This window comes from Callionymus lyra, chromosome 5 (genome assembly GCF_982586985.1).
Source record: "Callionymus lyra chromosome 5, fCalLyr1.hap1.1, whole genome shotgun sequence".
In the NCBI taxonomy this organism is placed as follows: domain Eukaryota; kingdom Metazoa; phylum Chordata; class Actinopteri; order Syngnathiformes; family Callionymidae; genus Callionymus; species Callionymus lyra.
The window spans coordinates 16,215,296-16,233,059 of NC_141822.1; the positions used below are offsets into that span (position 1 = coordinate 16,215,296).

The 17,764-nt window shown below is 40.2% G+C and overlaps 1 protein-coding gene across 2 annotated transcripts in view; it reads right to left on the reverse strand.

Annotated features, from left to right (window-relative positions):
- Nucleotides 1–499: 499 nt before the first annotated feature.
- The window catches only part of palm2akap2 (PALM2 and AKAP2 fusion), a 68,287-nt gene continuing 51,022 nt past the window's right edge, over nt 500–17,764 (reverse strand). Inside the window, exons 10-17 of one of the 2 annotated variants that reach the window (XM_087791127.1) lie at nt 10,283–10,456; nt 9,829–10,191; nt 8,558–8,656; nt 8,388–8,489; nt 6,718–8,023; nt 5,840–6,018; nt 4,931–4,969; nt 500–3,118 (exon numbers count right to left, since the gene is read on the reverse strand). In XM_087791127.1, coding sequence (XP_087647253.1) covers nt 2,996–3,118; nt 4,931–4,969; nt 5,840–6,018; nt 6,718–8,023; nt 8,388–8,489; nt 8,558–8,656; nt 9,829–10,191; nt 10,283–10,456 — 2,385 coding nt within the window. In that variant the 3' untranslated portion in view covers nt 500–2,995. The remainder of the gene's footprint in view (nt 3,119–4,930; nt 4,970–5,839; nt 6,019–6,717; nt 8,024–8,387; nt 8,490–8,557; nt 8,657–9,828; nt 10,192–10,282; nt 10,457–17,764) is intronic. The other variant, XM_087791128.1, reaches the window with a different exon arrangement.

The following is a 17,764-nucleotide window of genomic DNA, read 5'->3' on the forward strand; positions in this document are numbered from 1 at the left end:
AGTATATTTGATAGACGTACTTTAGCTCCGGACTTTCCCCATCGGTGACCTATAAAAGAACCCGGTGTTTAAGATAAGAAGTTAAGGATGTCAACGATAAGAGTAAAACTTGTTTTTTGTTTGGTAAATGAGAAACAAATTGTAGATGTTAAAAATAAATTGAGGCTCAGAATAATATGACGATATCAAAATCACCTGAATACACAATTTGTTTTGCCGGTCACTTTGACAGCTAAAATATTTTGTCCCTTTTGTGTCTTTTGTTTTTGTATTGTTAAGCCAAAAATCAGTCAGAAGAAAGTCAATTTTGATTTTATAGAATAGATATACACTGGGTAAAAAAAGTAATCCGACCCCTTTTCACTCTTTGTTTCAATGCAGTCATTCGCTAAAATCATTTAATTTATTTCCTCATTTATGTACACTCGTAAAAAAATGAAGAACATTGTAAAGTTGTTGATGTATCTGAGGAAAAAACAAAAAGCACACGGACAAACTCCACGTTTGGGTTTTTGTTTTAATGAGAAAATATTCATAATGTGTATAAGTGGGTGCATCACTGTGAGCCTATAAAATACCAAAGCAGGGTGATCGGCATACAAGTGGTTAACATGAGGGGTGGTGTGGGGGGGGGGGGTTATATTTGGTATAATCCAACACTTACAGTAAAAACAAAGGATTTCAAATGATAAATAAAAACCTCTCACAGCAGGATGTCAATCAAATCATGTGAAGCATTAACACAATAATAATCGTCATGAGCATCACCTTCTTTTCGTCGCTGCAATGATGAAAGAACATGTTTTTCAAACACACTCGGTGATTGTGCTTGTTGTTGATTCTAAAAACATTCTTTTGTGTGTCTCTGTGTGTGATCGTGTCGGCTGTAACAACAGATTGTGATCATTTTTTCGTTCTATTCTTGGCATGAGTACAAACTTTTTTAGTTCCACCTGAATGAGGCACAAAGATTCCACCTGTAGAACGACCTAAATCTGAGTCACCACATCTTTGTGCAATTTTCTTTTAAAAAACGTTCAGGCGATGTAGATGCATGGAAATCTTAGACAAGACACTATCAGACCGAAGCCTTTGGTTAACAAAAAAAAAAAACAACAACATTTGAAACTCTAAAAATTATCTTTTTTTAAAGAAGCTAAATGTGAGTAAAAGTGGTTCTAGAATAAAATATTCTGCATTTTGATTGTATTTGTTGCTCTATTGAAGCAGCTTCATCCCCACCAAAGGCCATCGACACACATGTCAAAACATTATTAGCTGTTTTGTCAGACAACAAAAAGACACATCAATCTTTTAAATACATACTGCCAATAACAACATCCAGTATAAAAAAAAAAGCATCTTCATCAAACTTTATCCTCGGCTTAAGCAGAAATCTCCACACGCATGGATCAAATACACACTTTGAGCTCAATATTATACACGTGTACGCATGGGTGAGCGACCACCAGGTCACATGGTTTCAAGGAGATGAACAGATACTCCAGCCCTTTTTATTGACACACACACACAAGACACTGAAGAATTATCTCTTAGTCTACTGATATCGTGAGAACTTGGTCACGATGAGGAACATCCAATAATCAGTCTAAGGCAGGAGTAGACACAGTACCACTTTAAAATAAAAACTCCATATGAAAGTCCCTCTACAAAAAGTTTTTTGTATTTTGTGAATGTATTATGTTGTGTTAAAGCAAATGCTGCTTGATTTAACGTTTGCAAATGTGTGAAGGAAAGTTACGATTGTCAGCTTTTAGGATACTATTAAATATTTATCTATAAACCTCAATACTACCTTTTTAAATGTGACATTCAATTTTGTATTAAAATAAGTCAAACAATTCGGTACAATTAAACATTTGAATGTCGACATTAAAGTTTTTTTTTTTTTTTACATTATTAAACTTTTTTTGTAACTGAAATAATAACATTTAAATAATTGAAAAAGTTACATTTAAGGATACAATTAAACATTTGATTTATTTTATAACTTCAAAACATCTTTTAAAGGGGACATTTAATTTTATGGTAGCATAAGAATCCAGTCACACATTACATTTTTGAACTTTACAACTACTTTTTAAATTCGATTTGTATTTAATTCTGTGGTAACATAAATGCAGTCAAAATAATCATTTTTATATGGAACATTTCAGTTAAAAAAAAATATTATTACCTTTTCTTTTGTAGCACAATGACCATAATACCATTTTAAGAATCCAAAAATTGACAAAAGTATTATTTGAGGATACTTTTAAACATTTGATTTATCTTTTTTTAACTTCTTTTAAATGGGACATTTTGTAGTAACATAAGTCTTAACATTTCAGCCACACAGGCAAAAATCATGATATAGAACTTCATGAATACTTTTTCAAATGAGAAATTTCAGTTGTTTTTAAATATTATTACACTTTTTGTTGCATAAATCTAACAATAACATCCAAAATGCAGCCACACACGGTTACCGATCATCATTTAAACTTCATATGGTTTCGTATTATAAAGTGGCACTTGAGCGACGACGCTAATCTAAGGCTAATCTAAGGCTAATCTAAGGCTTAATGTTCCCGTTGAACTGCCATAAAACGAACGCCTGACTGAGGCTTTAGTTTATCCAAGTAATGATGTCGACTCGTGCTGAAGTCTTTGAAATAAACAATCAAACCTCCCAGTATAAAATGTGTAGCACGCCTCTAAAGTTCTATGAATATCATCATTCAGCGTCAACCCACTCATAAATACTTCTCAGCTCTCTCGCCAACATGAAACTCCCAAAGTGTCACTTGCAAAATTGGCCTTTAAAATTCTTCACTTGCATTGAAAGTCACTCCACCTTCTCACATACTATCAATCCTTCTGTCTTCAGGTCCAAACGGTTGCTCCATCAGGGGGGGCGGGGGGGCAGTGGGTCATGTGATCATGAGAACACTATAAGTAAATAAATACTGTTTTTATTTCCCTCTTTTCATATCTACTCTTCCTCTTCTTCTTCGTCGTCGTCTTCCTGATGTTCGTCCTCGTTGGTGTAGAGACCGGCCTCCCACTTCATCGCCATGTCGCTCTTCCTCCGGGTGACCCGGGTCGCTTCCAAGACCTGTCGAGAACATGTCAGCTGATTAATAAAAAAAAAATTAAAAAATGGCGGCACTTTAGCGATGGTCACACCAGTGAAGCGCACAACAACACCACAGCTCTGTGACGTCATGCAGCGAAGGGTCAAACACGGAAGGGAACGCTGGTCACGAGCACACCGGCAGTCTTTGATGGTTCTAAGACCACTTCAGGGGAGGCATCATGCCGGCGCACCAGGAGCCTAGTTTACTCCAACAAGAACCACCGCAAGCATGCAGAGCTGGCGCTATATTGATAGCATCTGAAGGAATAACATGTTTGATTTAACTGCGGATCTTAAAAAGTTAACTTGGCTGTCTTTGCTATGGCATCAAAAAATACAAATTAACAATAACGTATGTAAATAACTGTGGATAAAGCTAACATGCTAAAGGAGAAAAGCTGCCTCCATGCGTGCTAGCTTTGATGCTAACGTATGACTATCCTAAAAACATATTTATGGACTGCTTATGTAGTTCTATTTCAATTTTCTTTCATCGATTGCTGGTGAGTATGGAAAAGTATCTTCTTTATTACAGCTGCAATAAAAAGCTTTTTTTCAAATACTGAAATACTTTGATGGCAAACATCTTCTAAAGTGAACAGAAGCTAATATTTTAGCTATGCTATAAAAGTGGAGTAATTGTGGAGTTTGCCTAAAAAAACATTATTAAACTGTAGATACATTTTTGACAAAAGCTAACATGCTTATAGAAAAAAAGCTGCCTAGTTTTGATGCTAACATATCGTAAACATAATACTCGAGTACTTATGTAATTCTCTTTTTTTATACTTTTCACCCATTGCTAGTGAGTATTGAAAAGTACCTTCTTTTTTTACAAAGCTTAAAAAGCTATTTCGGTATCACAAATGCAGTATAAATAATGAAATGCTATGAAGAGAATGTAGTATTTTAGCTATGCTACAATAGTGTTGCAATATTAAAGTTTGCCAAAAGAGAAAAAAAATAAAAATAACCAATGGCTCTTGTGAATAATATATAAACTGTAAATTCATTACTGACACGGCTAACATGCCTATAAAGAAATGCTGCCTAATTGCATGCTAGCTTTGATGCTAGCTTATCTTAAACCAAATAATATAGTTATGTAGTTCTATTGTTATTGTTGCATAAATTGCAGGTGAGTATTGAAAAGTATCTTTAGCAAATCTCCTAAAAAGCTTTCTCTGTATCACAAAAGTAATATAAATAATGAACTACGATGATGTGAACAGAAGCTAGTATTGTAGTTATAACAGTAGCCACAGCTAACACTGATAGCATTCTGATAAGCTATTGTACTGCACATGATTGACTTCCCAAAACGTTTAGTATATTAAAAAGTAGTACTGAAGTAGCATTGTTGCTAAATGAAGGCTACGACAGTTTAAACTGCTTTAATGTAGTAAAATATTATGTTTAAAAGATTCACTGGATTGCTAGCATAGCCACAGTGCTAATACGGACACCTAACAAACAAGAATGTAAAACAAATGATTCTAATTTTGTGTATTTAACTAAATAATTCTAGGAATAAGAGGCGTTAAGTGAATTGTTTTGCACTGAGATACGTGACTCGGGGAGGTTCAGGGGTTCAACCAAATCCACGGACAAAAGTTCATGCAGCATCAACACCAGTGGATCACATGCAGACCTGGGAGCAGCAACAATGTTTTCGTGGCAATATTTGTTGTGCAAGTGTAAGAGGAACTTTCTCCGCTTCCTCATTTTTAGCCTTCCCTGAGCGTTTCCCAGGTCTGCCTGTTACCACAGCGAGTGGGATGTGACGGATACCTCTGTGGTTGCCTTGCTAGCCAGCAACAACTGGGCAAACTGAGCCGTCAGCAAGAGAGAAGCAACAGTTGACGGTCAACAGATGGATGATGTCATCACAGAGACAATCTCACAATAAATCACAGACGTTCAGAGAAGTTCAGATACATTTGATTCGGCATTTAAAATGTGAAGAAAAAACATTTTTAAAACCAGTTCATCTGCATGTTTGCAATGGATTATCCTAGTATAAAATACAGTTATATGAATAATAGAAACCTGTTTACCCCTAAATTATAGTTCTTATTAAGAAATATATGATGAATATATAAGTTGTTGCCATTTACAATATTGTAAAAAATTAAACTTATATTCTGAATACACCAACTTGTATATGTAAAAATGTATCTCAGGATTTTATTTTATCATGTTATTGGTGTAGATCGCCAATATATGAAGTATCTGTTTCTATCCATGTATAAAATATTGTAGATACATATATGATAATACACATTTATTTGTGTTCTATTATATTATATCATATATTCCAATTGTATAAATAAAAAGGTAATAATAAATAATTTTCAAATGATGAGTCTTTATCTTGTGAACTTACGTTTTGCCAAAAAAGGAAAATTACAGTTTCCCATTTTTATTTTTTTTATTTCCAGAGCTTTGCCTCTGTGGCTATTTTCACTTCCTCTGACATTTTAAATCTTTTTTTTGACTCACCACCACAGACTTTCTGGTCATCACATGCCATCCGACCAGAAATAAAGATTTTAAGATGATCAGATGATCAGATATTTAGGTTCTTTTAACAAAGCAGTCGACCTACATAATAAGGGCGCAACATAATATGTCCATAAACGGTCTCTGCTCACCCTAGTCTAGGGTCTCTGTCAACTGTTTCTAAAGATAAATACTTACACTGTTGTCCTCCAGCTTCTCTCGCCTCTTCACCTTGTGCGTCTCGTAGTCCTCCATCAGTGTCTGCATGAAGTTTTTGGGCCTCGACCCGCAAGAGTCTTCGCTACCGGCGTCAGATAAAGCCCCCTCGGAGTGAGAGGGCGACACCGGCGGGGCTGGACGAACCTTCTCGATTTTTCCTGCGAGTACGAGAACAGTCGATTAAAAATAATATTGATGAATCTTTTTTATTTTGCCCCATTCTTTGAAACTGGTGCTTTTAAAAAAAACAACTAGTCCCTTGATTGAAGTGCAGCCCGGAGGCCACATGCGGCCCTAATGAGGTCAGACATGTTAACTACTTTATTTTGAAATTCTAAATACAACATTCTTAAATAATTCTTACCTTTGATTAGGACTTATTTTTTCTTTGTTCCTTTGTTCCATGAAAATTTCTTGCCCAAAAATAGTAAATTTTGAGACCAAATTCAAGAAAAAAGTTCTATATCAATTTTGTTTTTTACTTAAGGTTTGTCAACATTTTATTGGCATATTGATGTATATTTCAAGTTGATCCTTTTTTAAAATTTCTTAGTTGCTTTGACTTGTTTTTAAAAAAAGTTTTTCTGTCACATTGTTACTCCTCTTTTGGCTTAGTGGCCCCTCTCAACATATAAGTATATAATGTGGCCCCTGGGAAACTGTAATTGCCCAACCCTGCCCTAGATCTTATACCGTAATTATTTAAAAATGGATTACTATTTCCTTCAACATAAAAATGATCTCATGGGCTTACATCCAACCACGGAATACTTGCATGTTCTAGCTCTTACAAAGACACTGTTTCTTTAAGTTACATCCCAGTCTTGTGCAACCATAGACCTCGGGGGCGAACTCACCTGGTGCCGTCCTGGCTGTCATCGTGAGTCTGGTCGGCAGACTGTTGCTCTTCATCTTGTCCACCGGGTTGATGGTGGTCTTCCTCGCCCCCGACCTCACGGCGCCTTGACCGTTGTTCGGGGGGAAGCTTGTACGAGTCGCCACGGCGGGCAGAGTTTCCCGCTGCTTCTTCAGCTCCTCCTCCCTCTGCTGGGCCGCCCGGATCTCCTCCTCGATCATGGACAAGGTCCTCTGCTTCTTGGAGCGCAGGCGGAAGGGACCGCTGGACGCCTCCACCTCCGGGCCCTTGGAGGCGGTCGCCGTGCTGCGCAGCTCGGCCGCCTCCGAGTACTTGCTGAAGTAGCTGAACTCGTTCTTCTCCGGGCTCGGAGGGGACGGCGGGCGGCAGACCGGAGTGGGTCTGGGAGCGGTGACTGCCGGCGCCGGAGCTGGAGCTGGAGTCGGTTCTGAAGACGCGAGCGCTCTGGCGTAGGACGACTGGATTTTGATCCTGGGGCCTCCTTCTTTGGGTCTCTGCATGATGGGCTGGGACGAGGGAGGCGTGGAAGTCGGCTGAGGGGACGGGATGGACGGAGCAGGACTCGAAGACGCCGGAGACTGGAGTCCGGGGGTTCCGGCAGAAGACATGGGAGAGGAAGAAACTGGCACTGGGCTGCTGGTGGAAGCAGAGGATGGAGAAACTGGGGCGCTCAGATGCAAAGAATCCAGGTCGGGCAGAGACGACTGCCACTGGTCTCTGTTCGGAGATCCCAGGGCACTTTGGATGGCGTTCTGGACCAGCACTTCTGCTTGGTAGTCCAGTTGTTCTTCTGCCGAACTGCCCGTCTGCCCGTTTATCGGGGTGGTGGGCTGAGGCGTCGGAGGCGACACCGGAGTCGTCGGCTGGGGGGTCGGGGGCAGTGACGCCCCGCTGTCCGAAACATTGTCCAAACCGAACAAGGTGGTGTCCTGCGAGCGGACCGACAGCTCGTCCAGCCCGGAGTCCGACTCCTCCAGCTGCTCCAGACCCTTCCCCTCATCTTCATCGCGCAGGATCGTCATGACGGCTCTCGCGCAGGTGAAGTCTCCTCCTATCCCTTCGTCGGACCAGGTCACGTGGCCCTCGTCCGCGATCGAGTCGCTGCTCCCCCTGGTGGTGGACTTGCAGAAGGGTTTGGCGGTGTAAAGCTGCGGAGCGATGGAACACTCGCTCTGCAGGAACTGCCTCCTGGCGGACGAGAAGTCGATCTGCTTCTCCTCGACGTCTTCTTTCCTGGTTAGCATGGGGTCAAAGGTGACCACTGTCGGGGGTCCAGACACTTGAGGCTGAAATGTGAGAAACAAGGAATTGGAATTATTAAAAAAGAATGATGATGCTAATGACAGTGTGAAGGATTTTTTTTTTTTTAAGCAATACCGCCACCTGTTGTTCAATTGACTTCACTAAAAAGGAATATAGTTATTTAGCTGCTTGGGGGAGGACTGCGCTCTCTTTTATGCCTTTCTGGTTAATCCCTGGTCAGATATTTTAACAATTTATTTGTATTTGATGCAGGTTTTAATTTTCTTCTGGAAGTTTTAACACTTTCTGGAAGTAACTGAGCATCAGTTAAGATTTCATCTTCAATAGATTGAAAAATAAAATGAGTTTTGTCTTATTTTCTAACGGATAAAAACCCATTGAGCTGACCTGTCCGTAGACATAAGTGTGGGTCTGCTTGTGCTGCTTCCTCTCCTGGTATTTCCTGAGAGACTCCAGCTGCTCAGAGTCCAGCTGCTGCTCCAGAGGAACCTTCAATATATATTCAACAAATGAGCCAAAGATCAGAAGAATAACTCTCTTACAGACTGGTAGTCCACCTCTTGAGGGGGGTTCCACCAACGCTGAGCGATTCCTGGGTTCTTCTTCACGGCTTGATCTTTGATCAGCTCCAGACGCTCGCGCTCCAGCTCCTGAGCCTGGAGGAGCAACAAACACACACAGTCTTATATGAAGTTTATAGGAATTTGAAATGATCAGAAAATTGTTTTTGAGAAGAACTTAATTCATACATTTTCAAGAAATACAGATGTCTTACAAATGACCTTACCTTACTTATCTAGGACAGGTTAACTAGCACTTTAGAGCCAGCAGAGGGCGCCAAATATTTATCCCATTTAAGTCACAGTAATTTGTTTCATTATTATTTATTTTTTCATTAAAGACTCAAACAAGACAAACATACGTTATTCCTCTGTATGAATAGGATGTGTAATTGCTTATAACATACTTGAGCAAAGGATCTTTAACTGCACCTCTTGTTATTTATGTAAATATGATTGTGTAAATATTATATAGCGCAGATTTATCTTTTATTCCATTTAGATTTTATTTCTCGTTTTTATTTCTGGGTGTTTCATTTCTCTTGCTGCTGTTAAACCGAATTTCCCCTCGCGGGACTAATAAAGGTTTTTCTGATTCTGATTCTGATTCTGATCACGTGAATAAAAGCGATGACGTAAAAAGAAAAACATTTCAATCTTCTCACAAACAACAAATCCTCAAAAAACACAGAAAAATCAAAATTCATGTATACGAGTGTAAACTTTTATTCCATTTAACACTTTCCATTATCAATGATCAATTATTGTTTTTTAATTTGCAAATGAAAATATTTGGACCCCTTTCTAAAGTTTTAATTAGTTCCTATCATTTTTGCTGAGGATTATGCAAAAGTTTATAAAATCCTCATTATGTTTTATCTTGGTGTGATAATACAATAATATAAAAAACATTACACCTGTAAAAACATTTTTTTTTAACCAATCAAAAAAAAGATATATGTTGATATTAGCGGGTTAACTGGTAAGATGAATTTTAAACTGGATTTACATATTTCTTTTACTAGAAATGACAAATGTTTGTTAGAACCCTGGTGCTGACAAAACTCTTTTAATATTTAAATAATTCCTGATGTTATCTCATCTATTCCATGAACACCAAGTTGACCCAGACATCCATTATTGTTATGACATTGCAATAATGTGAGAACTCCACGAGTGATGATGATGTTTAACTTTAAACTTGATCAGGTAGAAACATGAAAAACGAAATGAACAAACAAGAAGATGATATTTCTGTTCTCTTTTACCTCCCCAGAGTTCCGTCTCCTTGTGACCCGGACCACCTGCTCCTCCCCGGGCGTGAACAGTTTTGCGGGTCGTCTCTCCTCCTGGAAGGCCCGGAGCTCGAACCTGGCGCCGCCGCGCCCCAAGTCCTCGGCCTGCACGTGGCCGTTCGTCCTCACGTCCGACTCGTCCTGGTAGAGGAAGGTGGATTGTTTCTGGCCCTCCACCGTGATGCACTGGTGAGTGGCGGGCGGGGGGGCCGACACGCACACGGACGGGGAGGTTCCGGCCACGCTGATGGATGGCGTGCGTGCGGACGGCGAGTCGTTTCCGTTGGTGGGCGACTCCGAGGCGGCGTTCAACACCTGGTCCAGGTAGCAGATCTCCTGCAGCAACATTGAGTTCCTCAGGTTAGAATCTGAGTCGTAAGAACCTCACATGGAGAGGGGGGGGGGGGGGGGGGTCTGGTCTACACACCTGCACCACCTCTCCATCAGAGTGGTCCTGGTTCAAGCTGTGCTGTAACTGCTGACTCTGCACTTCCATGATTATCGGCCGGTCCGAGATAAAGCTGACGGATTCCTGGAAACTGACACTCTTCAGGGCTTTTGGTACTGGGTCACTCACATCCTCTGACACCCGCCACGGTTTCTGCAAATAGACGATCGAAGACGAGATGATACAACCGGTGATTCTACGGCGATTTCACCGTCCAGAAGTAAAAATTATTAGAATTTGTGTTTACACGACACCAACTGTTGAGTTGTTTGTGCTTCAGCGCTGCACAAACAACTCTGTTGGTTCTCGGGCTTTTACTGGCTCGTGGCACCACACCTCCATTCTTGCATGTCACAAAGCTGCATGTCAACAGGCATGTGAGTGTGTGTGCGGAGATTTAACAAGGATCAATTCAGTGAATTGGATCAGTGTTGAGCTAAAACACACAAACGCTTGTGAAGAAAACGTGTAAAAAAAACTATATTATATCTATAGTTGGAAAAAAAAGAAGGTGTAATTATTATAATTTTCCTCTCGTTCTTCTTTGTCCTGTCATCATAAGTGGGATAAGTCACATGGTTGATGATTATATCTTTCCCTGCACCCATCATTTCATCTTGTTTTCTCGCTCAACTTGCCTCCATTCTTTTTCAACTAGTGTATGGTGAACAACTTATTCCTCGCTGAGGTGTTTAAATATTAGCGTAATAAACCAACATAAACAGAAATGTGATAGAACAGCAGGAGGCAATACTGAGTCTGGTTCTGCTCGAGGTTTCTGCCTTCTAAAAACAGTTTTTTCCTCGCCACTGTCACACTGTGATTCATGCAGTGTTGAATTGCTGTTGAATGTGTTGTTTTTCTCCCATATAGTCCTGTTTAAACTGTTTTGTGTCTTGAGATAACTTTGTTGTGGTCGTTTATTTTCTATAACATTTAATTAAAAGTGAACCATATTGAGAGAAGAACACACACACACGACACTAAAAAGTGCAACATCGTCCGCATTTAATTTGGACGCGAGGACATGTCGGACATGCCACTCCATCTGTCGAGATAAATGCTGACGCCCAGTTTTCTAGAAAAACAACAGTGAGCAGCTGCTCAGAGTGAGAATGTTATAAATAAACCAGATCTACTTTTCCTGTTCCCTTCTGGCAAAGGACAAAAAAAAAGTCCTCATTTTACTTCAGGCCACAACAATTTTCTTCTCTAAGCTTGAACAGCTTCTGTTCCTAGGTCTGCCCCTTGGTCCCCTCCACACACTTCGAGGATCTAAAGGTCATTTCCTGTCTGTCGTGAGAAGCAGCTGCTCTAGTCTCTTTTGCTGACATCCTTTGGTCCCGATCATGTTTGTTTTATCATGACCTGTCCGAATTCATGACACTACACACTCCTGCCTCAGTGTTGGACTGTGTGCGTTATTGTGTGTGTGTGTGCGTGTGTGTGTAGGTTGGACAGAAGCGGGAGGATATCCTGTTACTGCCCGAAGGAAAGCAGGACTGCAGGAATGTTTCATATCCAATGCTCCTGGTGATGCACACAGGTTGTGTATGCGACTGTTTTACAGTGTGTAGTTGTGTTGTAGGAGTCGATTCTGTCTCCCATTGAGAGGGAACTGACATTCCAGACATTACTAGCCGTCCTCAAAGCTCAGCCTCTAATAGTGGGACACAGTGTGCTGCAGCCTGAGGTGCAAAGAGCAAACCATCAGGTGTGTAGGAGCAAAAATAATTGTTCAACATTTGTTGAGGGACCTTATGTGGTTCTGGAAAGATGTAGGGAGATGTTTTTTTTTTTTTCTCCATAAAAGTCAATCTACAGGAGGAGCAAATCTGGTCTGGTTAAAGGTTTGAGTCCGTTTTACGTCCTTCAACGACCTTTTTTTTTTTTAACTTCAACTAAACATTTGCCGCTTTATCCTTCATCTCTTTGATATGAATATTGTCACAATCAGTCATGAACCTAATGATGCAGTTGAAGACTCAAACCTTATTAGAACCAACACAAATTTACCAAATGACTCACACAAAACGGGAACCGTTTTCCACAAGCTCTGCACGGCTAAAATAGGATTCTATCTGCGTCACGTCGCACGGATGATGTTTGCTAAATAAAACTTATCAGATGTTGAATCACTTCTTCTTCTAGACTTCATGAGTTTAATCCAGGCATCTTCCTAGACACCACTTCGATTTAGATTATTGAGCCAAACATCCAGCAGGCCTCGTAAAATGACCTCATGGCCATGAGTTTGACACGTGTTGTTTAGAGGGAAAAGACTGGTTTATGCAACATAAAAATACCTCTGAAACAATCCACCTTTTGTTTGTTCATAGAGACATTTCCGAAGAGAACAAAGTGGTAAACGCGTATTGGTTCGGTTGGTAAAAGTGCAACATTGAGACACAAAATCTTAATTTATTTCCAAAAAGTTGAATTTAAACAAATTTTCGACCACTGACACGTCTTTGAAAATAAGAGATTAAGAGGATTTTAAACTTAAAAATTCTGTTTCAGTTTAGAGTAAGTCACGTGATTTATATTACACGTCGACCTGCACAACCCAGCTGGGTATCTTCTGCCTTCACTTTCTGGAGACAAACCTCATTCCTGGATTGACTCGCCCTTTAAACACAGATGTGATCAGAATGTATGTATTTCAACATAGGGAGGATGATTCATCTTTAACTGGAATATTTCTATGACTTATCTTTTCTTCATTAACGCATTGATTATAGCAATAATAACAATCCAGTCTCACATCCAGCCAGAAAATATATATTTTTCAATCCTGAATCTGCTAAACAAGTCCATCAACTCCTTAAACACAAACACAAACTCTCATTATCTCCCACAAGTATGAAAACACTCTCAGCAACGCTGATGTCTTCTCAACTACTTAATGAGATCTTCGGTGGTCTATGGCGAACTCCCTCCACATTAGGAATGATCAAACCTGCCAAGGACCCCCCACACATAACACACACACACACATGGATGGATATGTATGTACACACTCACAAATGCAGGCATGCATGGTTCTGTCGCTTGGATGAATATGATCCTGTGGCGTAACTGGAGCTGCCTCTGGTTGACTGAGGTGTTCTCTTGTCAGCCTGGACTGTCAACCTGAGATCTACTGAGCCATAATCCTGGATTTGACTCTCAAACATCACCATCATCTTTCAATACGTGAAGGACTTAATCATCATCATCTTAACTGGGATGTGTTTGAGATACTAAATCCAACATCAGACTTAATTTTAGTTCATATTATAACTAGATCTGAGGGTAAAAGCAGAAATGATATTCAAAAGTAAAAAAAAGGAATAATAAATAGGGTTCAGATGAGATCAAAGTGCTCAGAAAAAGTTAACAAACTCACCTTCTGAGTTTAGAAGTTCATGACTGAACTGAAATTATTCCATGATGTGGTTTAAAAATCTGAGCTCTGCTCGCTTCAGTCCTGATAGTGGGAGTGCCGGTCGGTTCCCTCGGCAAAGCCCTTTCCTCCTCTTCTTCTCCTCCTTTTCCTTCCCTCCCGTCTCTTTCCTCTCCTCCACAAAGCCTCTCCTTTCCCCAGTCACATTCCACGCAACCGCTCAGTGAGCTGTGATGTCATTGACTCTGGTTGGTGTGTGTGTGTGTGTGTGTGTGTGCGTGTGCTGGTTTCTCCAGATGCCCTCACGCACAAAGACCCCTTATGTGCACACACTCCAGAATCATCCACCCTGTGGTTCCTCACTCCTCCCTTCCTGTGTAAAAGCTGCCTCCCGCCCTCCTCCCTCCCAACTTCAGCCGCTGTCAAAAGTGACAGCCAGAGGTGGCGATGAGGAGACGATGACGGAGGAAGATCAGAGTCGGTGATGAAGTCTTTTTTATTCTTTTCTTTCATCCCCTCTGAATTAAAGTGTTGATGAAAGAAGTCCCGCTGCTTCCTCAGAGCCTCTAAAACCTTCCGTTCTTAGGAGGGGAAGGATCGAGCCTCAAATAAGGCGCCGAAGAATTCAGTTATTAAGTCGTGTGATTGACGTGTAATAAACCTCACTGGACGTTCTAATCTCTCATTAAAGGGGAAATAAAACAAGATTCTTTTAGAGAAAGAGGTAGGAGTTGAAGTGTAGATAACTTTAAAATTATGTTTTTTTGCTTTTACAGATTATTTTAGTCAAAGATAACGTTTTCCTTTTTACTTTCTGTAAAGGCCAGCGAGCCCAGTTAGTGAGAGCTTGATACATGTATGAGTTGGAATACAATTCTATGAGGAAACTAATAACTGCAATAATGTATTAAAAGGATTGTTCCCTGAAACATTTGCTCACCTTGGACCCCAGAATGAGTTTGACTGCTAAACTAAGGGCAACACCATGAACTTTTCTTCATCAGAAATCAAGTGTTTGTGAAACAAAACAGAAAAAGTCTGATTTAATTTTGCATTTTCAGCACAAATTAAAATGTGAATTGCCATGTACGTTTGTAAAATATGATTTAAGAACAATTTCATATTGAGATAATATTAAATAAAATGGAGTAACATTTGATTGAAGCAGCTAAAAAACGATTGTTTTTTTTAGTTAAAATGAAGGAATATAGGGAAAACTGGTGCCAGGAAAGAGTGTGCGAGTGTAATTTCCAGGCACTTTTGACGATGTGCTGCTAACGCCTTATGATAAAAGTCAACATGATGGAAAGTGAAATAATCGGTGCTACCTTACATATCTCAAGATATACAGTATATAGAGAGAAGAATTGTGTTGTAGTTTGTAAGAGCATTATGTCAGAGCAGTGGCCACCAACTCCCGGTCAGGAGACTAGTGGTAAGTCTTGGTTCTATTGTTTTTTTTTTTTTCTCTATTGATTGAAAAAGTGTTTGTGAAAATGGCATTTTCTCTGAGGTAACATTGGACTGTGACTCTTGCCACGTTATGATGTATATTTCAGTGAAGTTTACTCCAAAAAATTAAGCCGTTAACTAGTGAAAATGAGTGAAAATGAGTGAAACACAAGCTTTTTTTAATCTAAAGTCGGTCCTTGATTATATTGCAGGCATTGAACTGGTGTAAAGAAGGTTGGGGGGTCGAGAGTGAGATTCAATCATCACCAATCAGACAAATGTCTGTCCAATTCAAACTTAGGAGAGGAGGGTCTCAGTTCAGTGATAACAAGTGAAGTATCTTGATGTTCAATGAACTGAATAAAGTTAGAAGCTCTTCACCAGCAAAGGTCAAAGGTCAAAGATAAAGGAAAAACAGGGATATGATTGTTGTACATTGAGTATTCAGCAGTGGAATACTACCTGGAAGGTGATTGGTTGAAATGCATGGGTGTGTTGTAAGTGTGTGTGTGTGGTCACAGGATCAGAGACTCGGTAACAAGAGCCGACCCGAGTCATGGTTCACTTTCTCTGCTTACAAACACGTCAACACGGAGTGGAAACACTTTCTTACAACAAACATCCACAGTTGACACTCGCATGGAACATGATGGATCATGTGTCATTTCTCTGGTCAACATTCCATCATTTGCTTTCTTGAGGGAATTCAAGTTGAACTGCGCCGTTTACTCGACTCACCCACATCATCATCATTATTTAAACCGGTGACTTGACTTGAAGAGCAGCACCTTTAAGTTCATGGAGCAGCAAAAACCTGGTTGGAGTCTGAATCAATTCCCTCTTAATGATCCGATACGAATCTCAAAACGTGGATTATGATACGATTCACTTGTTCAGGCTTTTCCTTGATTTTCTGGAACTCCTGTTGTGTTATCAGTTTTATCTTGATCTTTAAAGTATATACTTTATTGAATATTGTTTTGATTGTTTAAGCGCTTTGTGACCCTGGTCTGGAAAAGCGCTATACAAATAAAAATTACTAACTTACTTACTTACTTACTCACAGTACATTTGTTGTTAGTTTCCAAATGGACAGACTTTAATCCAACTTCCTATTCTTCTTAAAAAAAAAAGTGGTTCATACTTTAAATTTAATCTTCGATGGTACATTGTCCACCGTTACGCTGATGACATGCTGTTTTTTTTTTTTTGAACGAGAATGGTCGTCTTTTGGCCATATTTTGTTGTAGCTTCAATTCAATAAGTGTCTTTCAAAACACAATCGAGTACCTACGGTATCGTTTCATCTTTACACCTCTTTCACTTCCAATAAAGTCGCCCAAAAAACACAGATGACTCGAACGCTTCTGTGCGAATCTCGACGGTTAAAACAATGGCCCACGGAGGTCGAAGGTTATCATCTGGAGTAGAAGCGCCGGAAGCCATTAGAGAATGATAAACGCCACAGGGTTCACCATTTCCAGTAAGATCAGGTTTGAATCAGAATTTAAGTAAGATGTGCCAGTTTTTCAAAATGTTTGAATGGACGTCTTTGGCTCACGTCTCCGGACTAAAAATAACTTGCGGGTGAAATCGGTCACGGAGAACTGGGACAGTAACTCAATTATGGTCTGTGCAGTTTTGGTCCCGGTCGTACGGAACACAAAGACGCTGTTGAGTTGTTATGAGGAGGATTTTTCACGGAGTGTGAGGAGGACACACACACGTGTGACGCCACATTTTGTCTTTTGTGTGTGTGTGTGTGTGTGAGAAAATTGGGTCAGAGGCATCATGTCGATGATGAGGACCGACAGCGAGGCTGAACCAGGATCGATGGACGACACCACATGCACCACACGCACTCCGTGTCCGTCCATTGATCACACTTGATAATTAGGTCATGACCTTTGCACAGCCAGGAAGTACTTTTGTGGCATCAGCATTTTCTAATGAGATAAACATCCAGATTTGCTAAGTTGAGATGGTTTTAGAAAAATGTATTTTGGTTTTAAAGAAGCACAACTTTAGGTTCAATAATTATATTTATATGTCAAACACTTTCACCATTTGTCTTTTATGAATAAAAATGTTAAGTTTAAAGACATTGACGACCTAACCTAACCTAGTCACTGCTTTTTTGTCGTCTAAACAGGAAACCAGGATGCAGTCTTGACTTGTAGCCAAGGAAGAGACACTCAACACAGGAAATAAACCGAAAAACAAGAGGCCATCTGGGTCGAGGTGAGTCCGCGGCAGAAAACAGGCGTCCGTCAGCTAACCAAATCAAATCCCCCTCAACCCCCTCCCTCTTTCCCCATATTTGCTTCATAAAAAAAAGGTTAAGGTCGTCCATGTGGTCATTTGCAACCGCCGCAGGACAACAAACACAACAATCACGTCAGAAGCTCACTCGCTTCGGAGACAGTTACAGGAATGTCCTGCAAGTCTGGACTCATGGCAGCTATTAGCGTCTCACATGGACCCCCCAGAGACCCTTTAGCATAAAAGAACAACAAGTACGACAGCGAGACTCTTCAAGCTGAATACTAATACTGCACTTGCACACACTCGCAGATGGAGAGCTCTACTGCAGACACACACTACAAGCACACGCACACAAACTA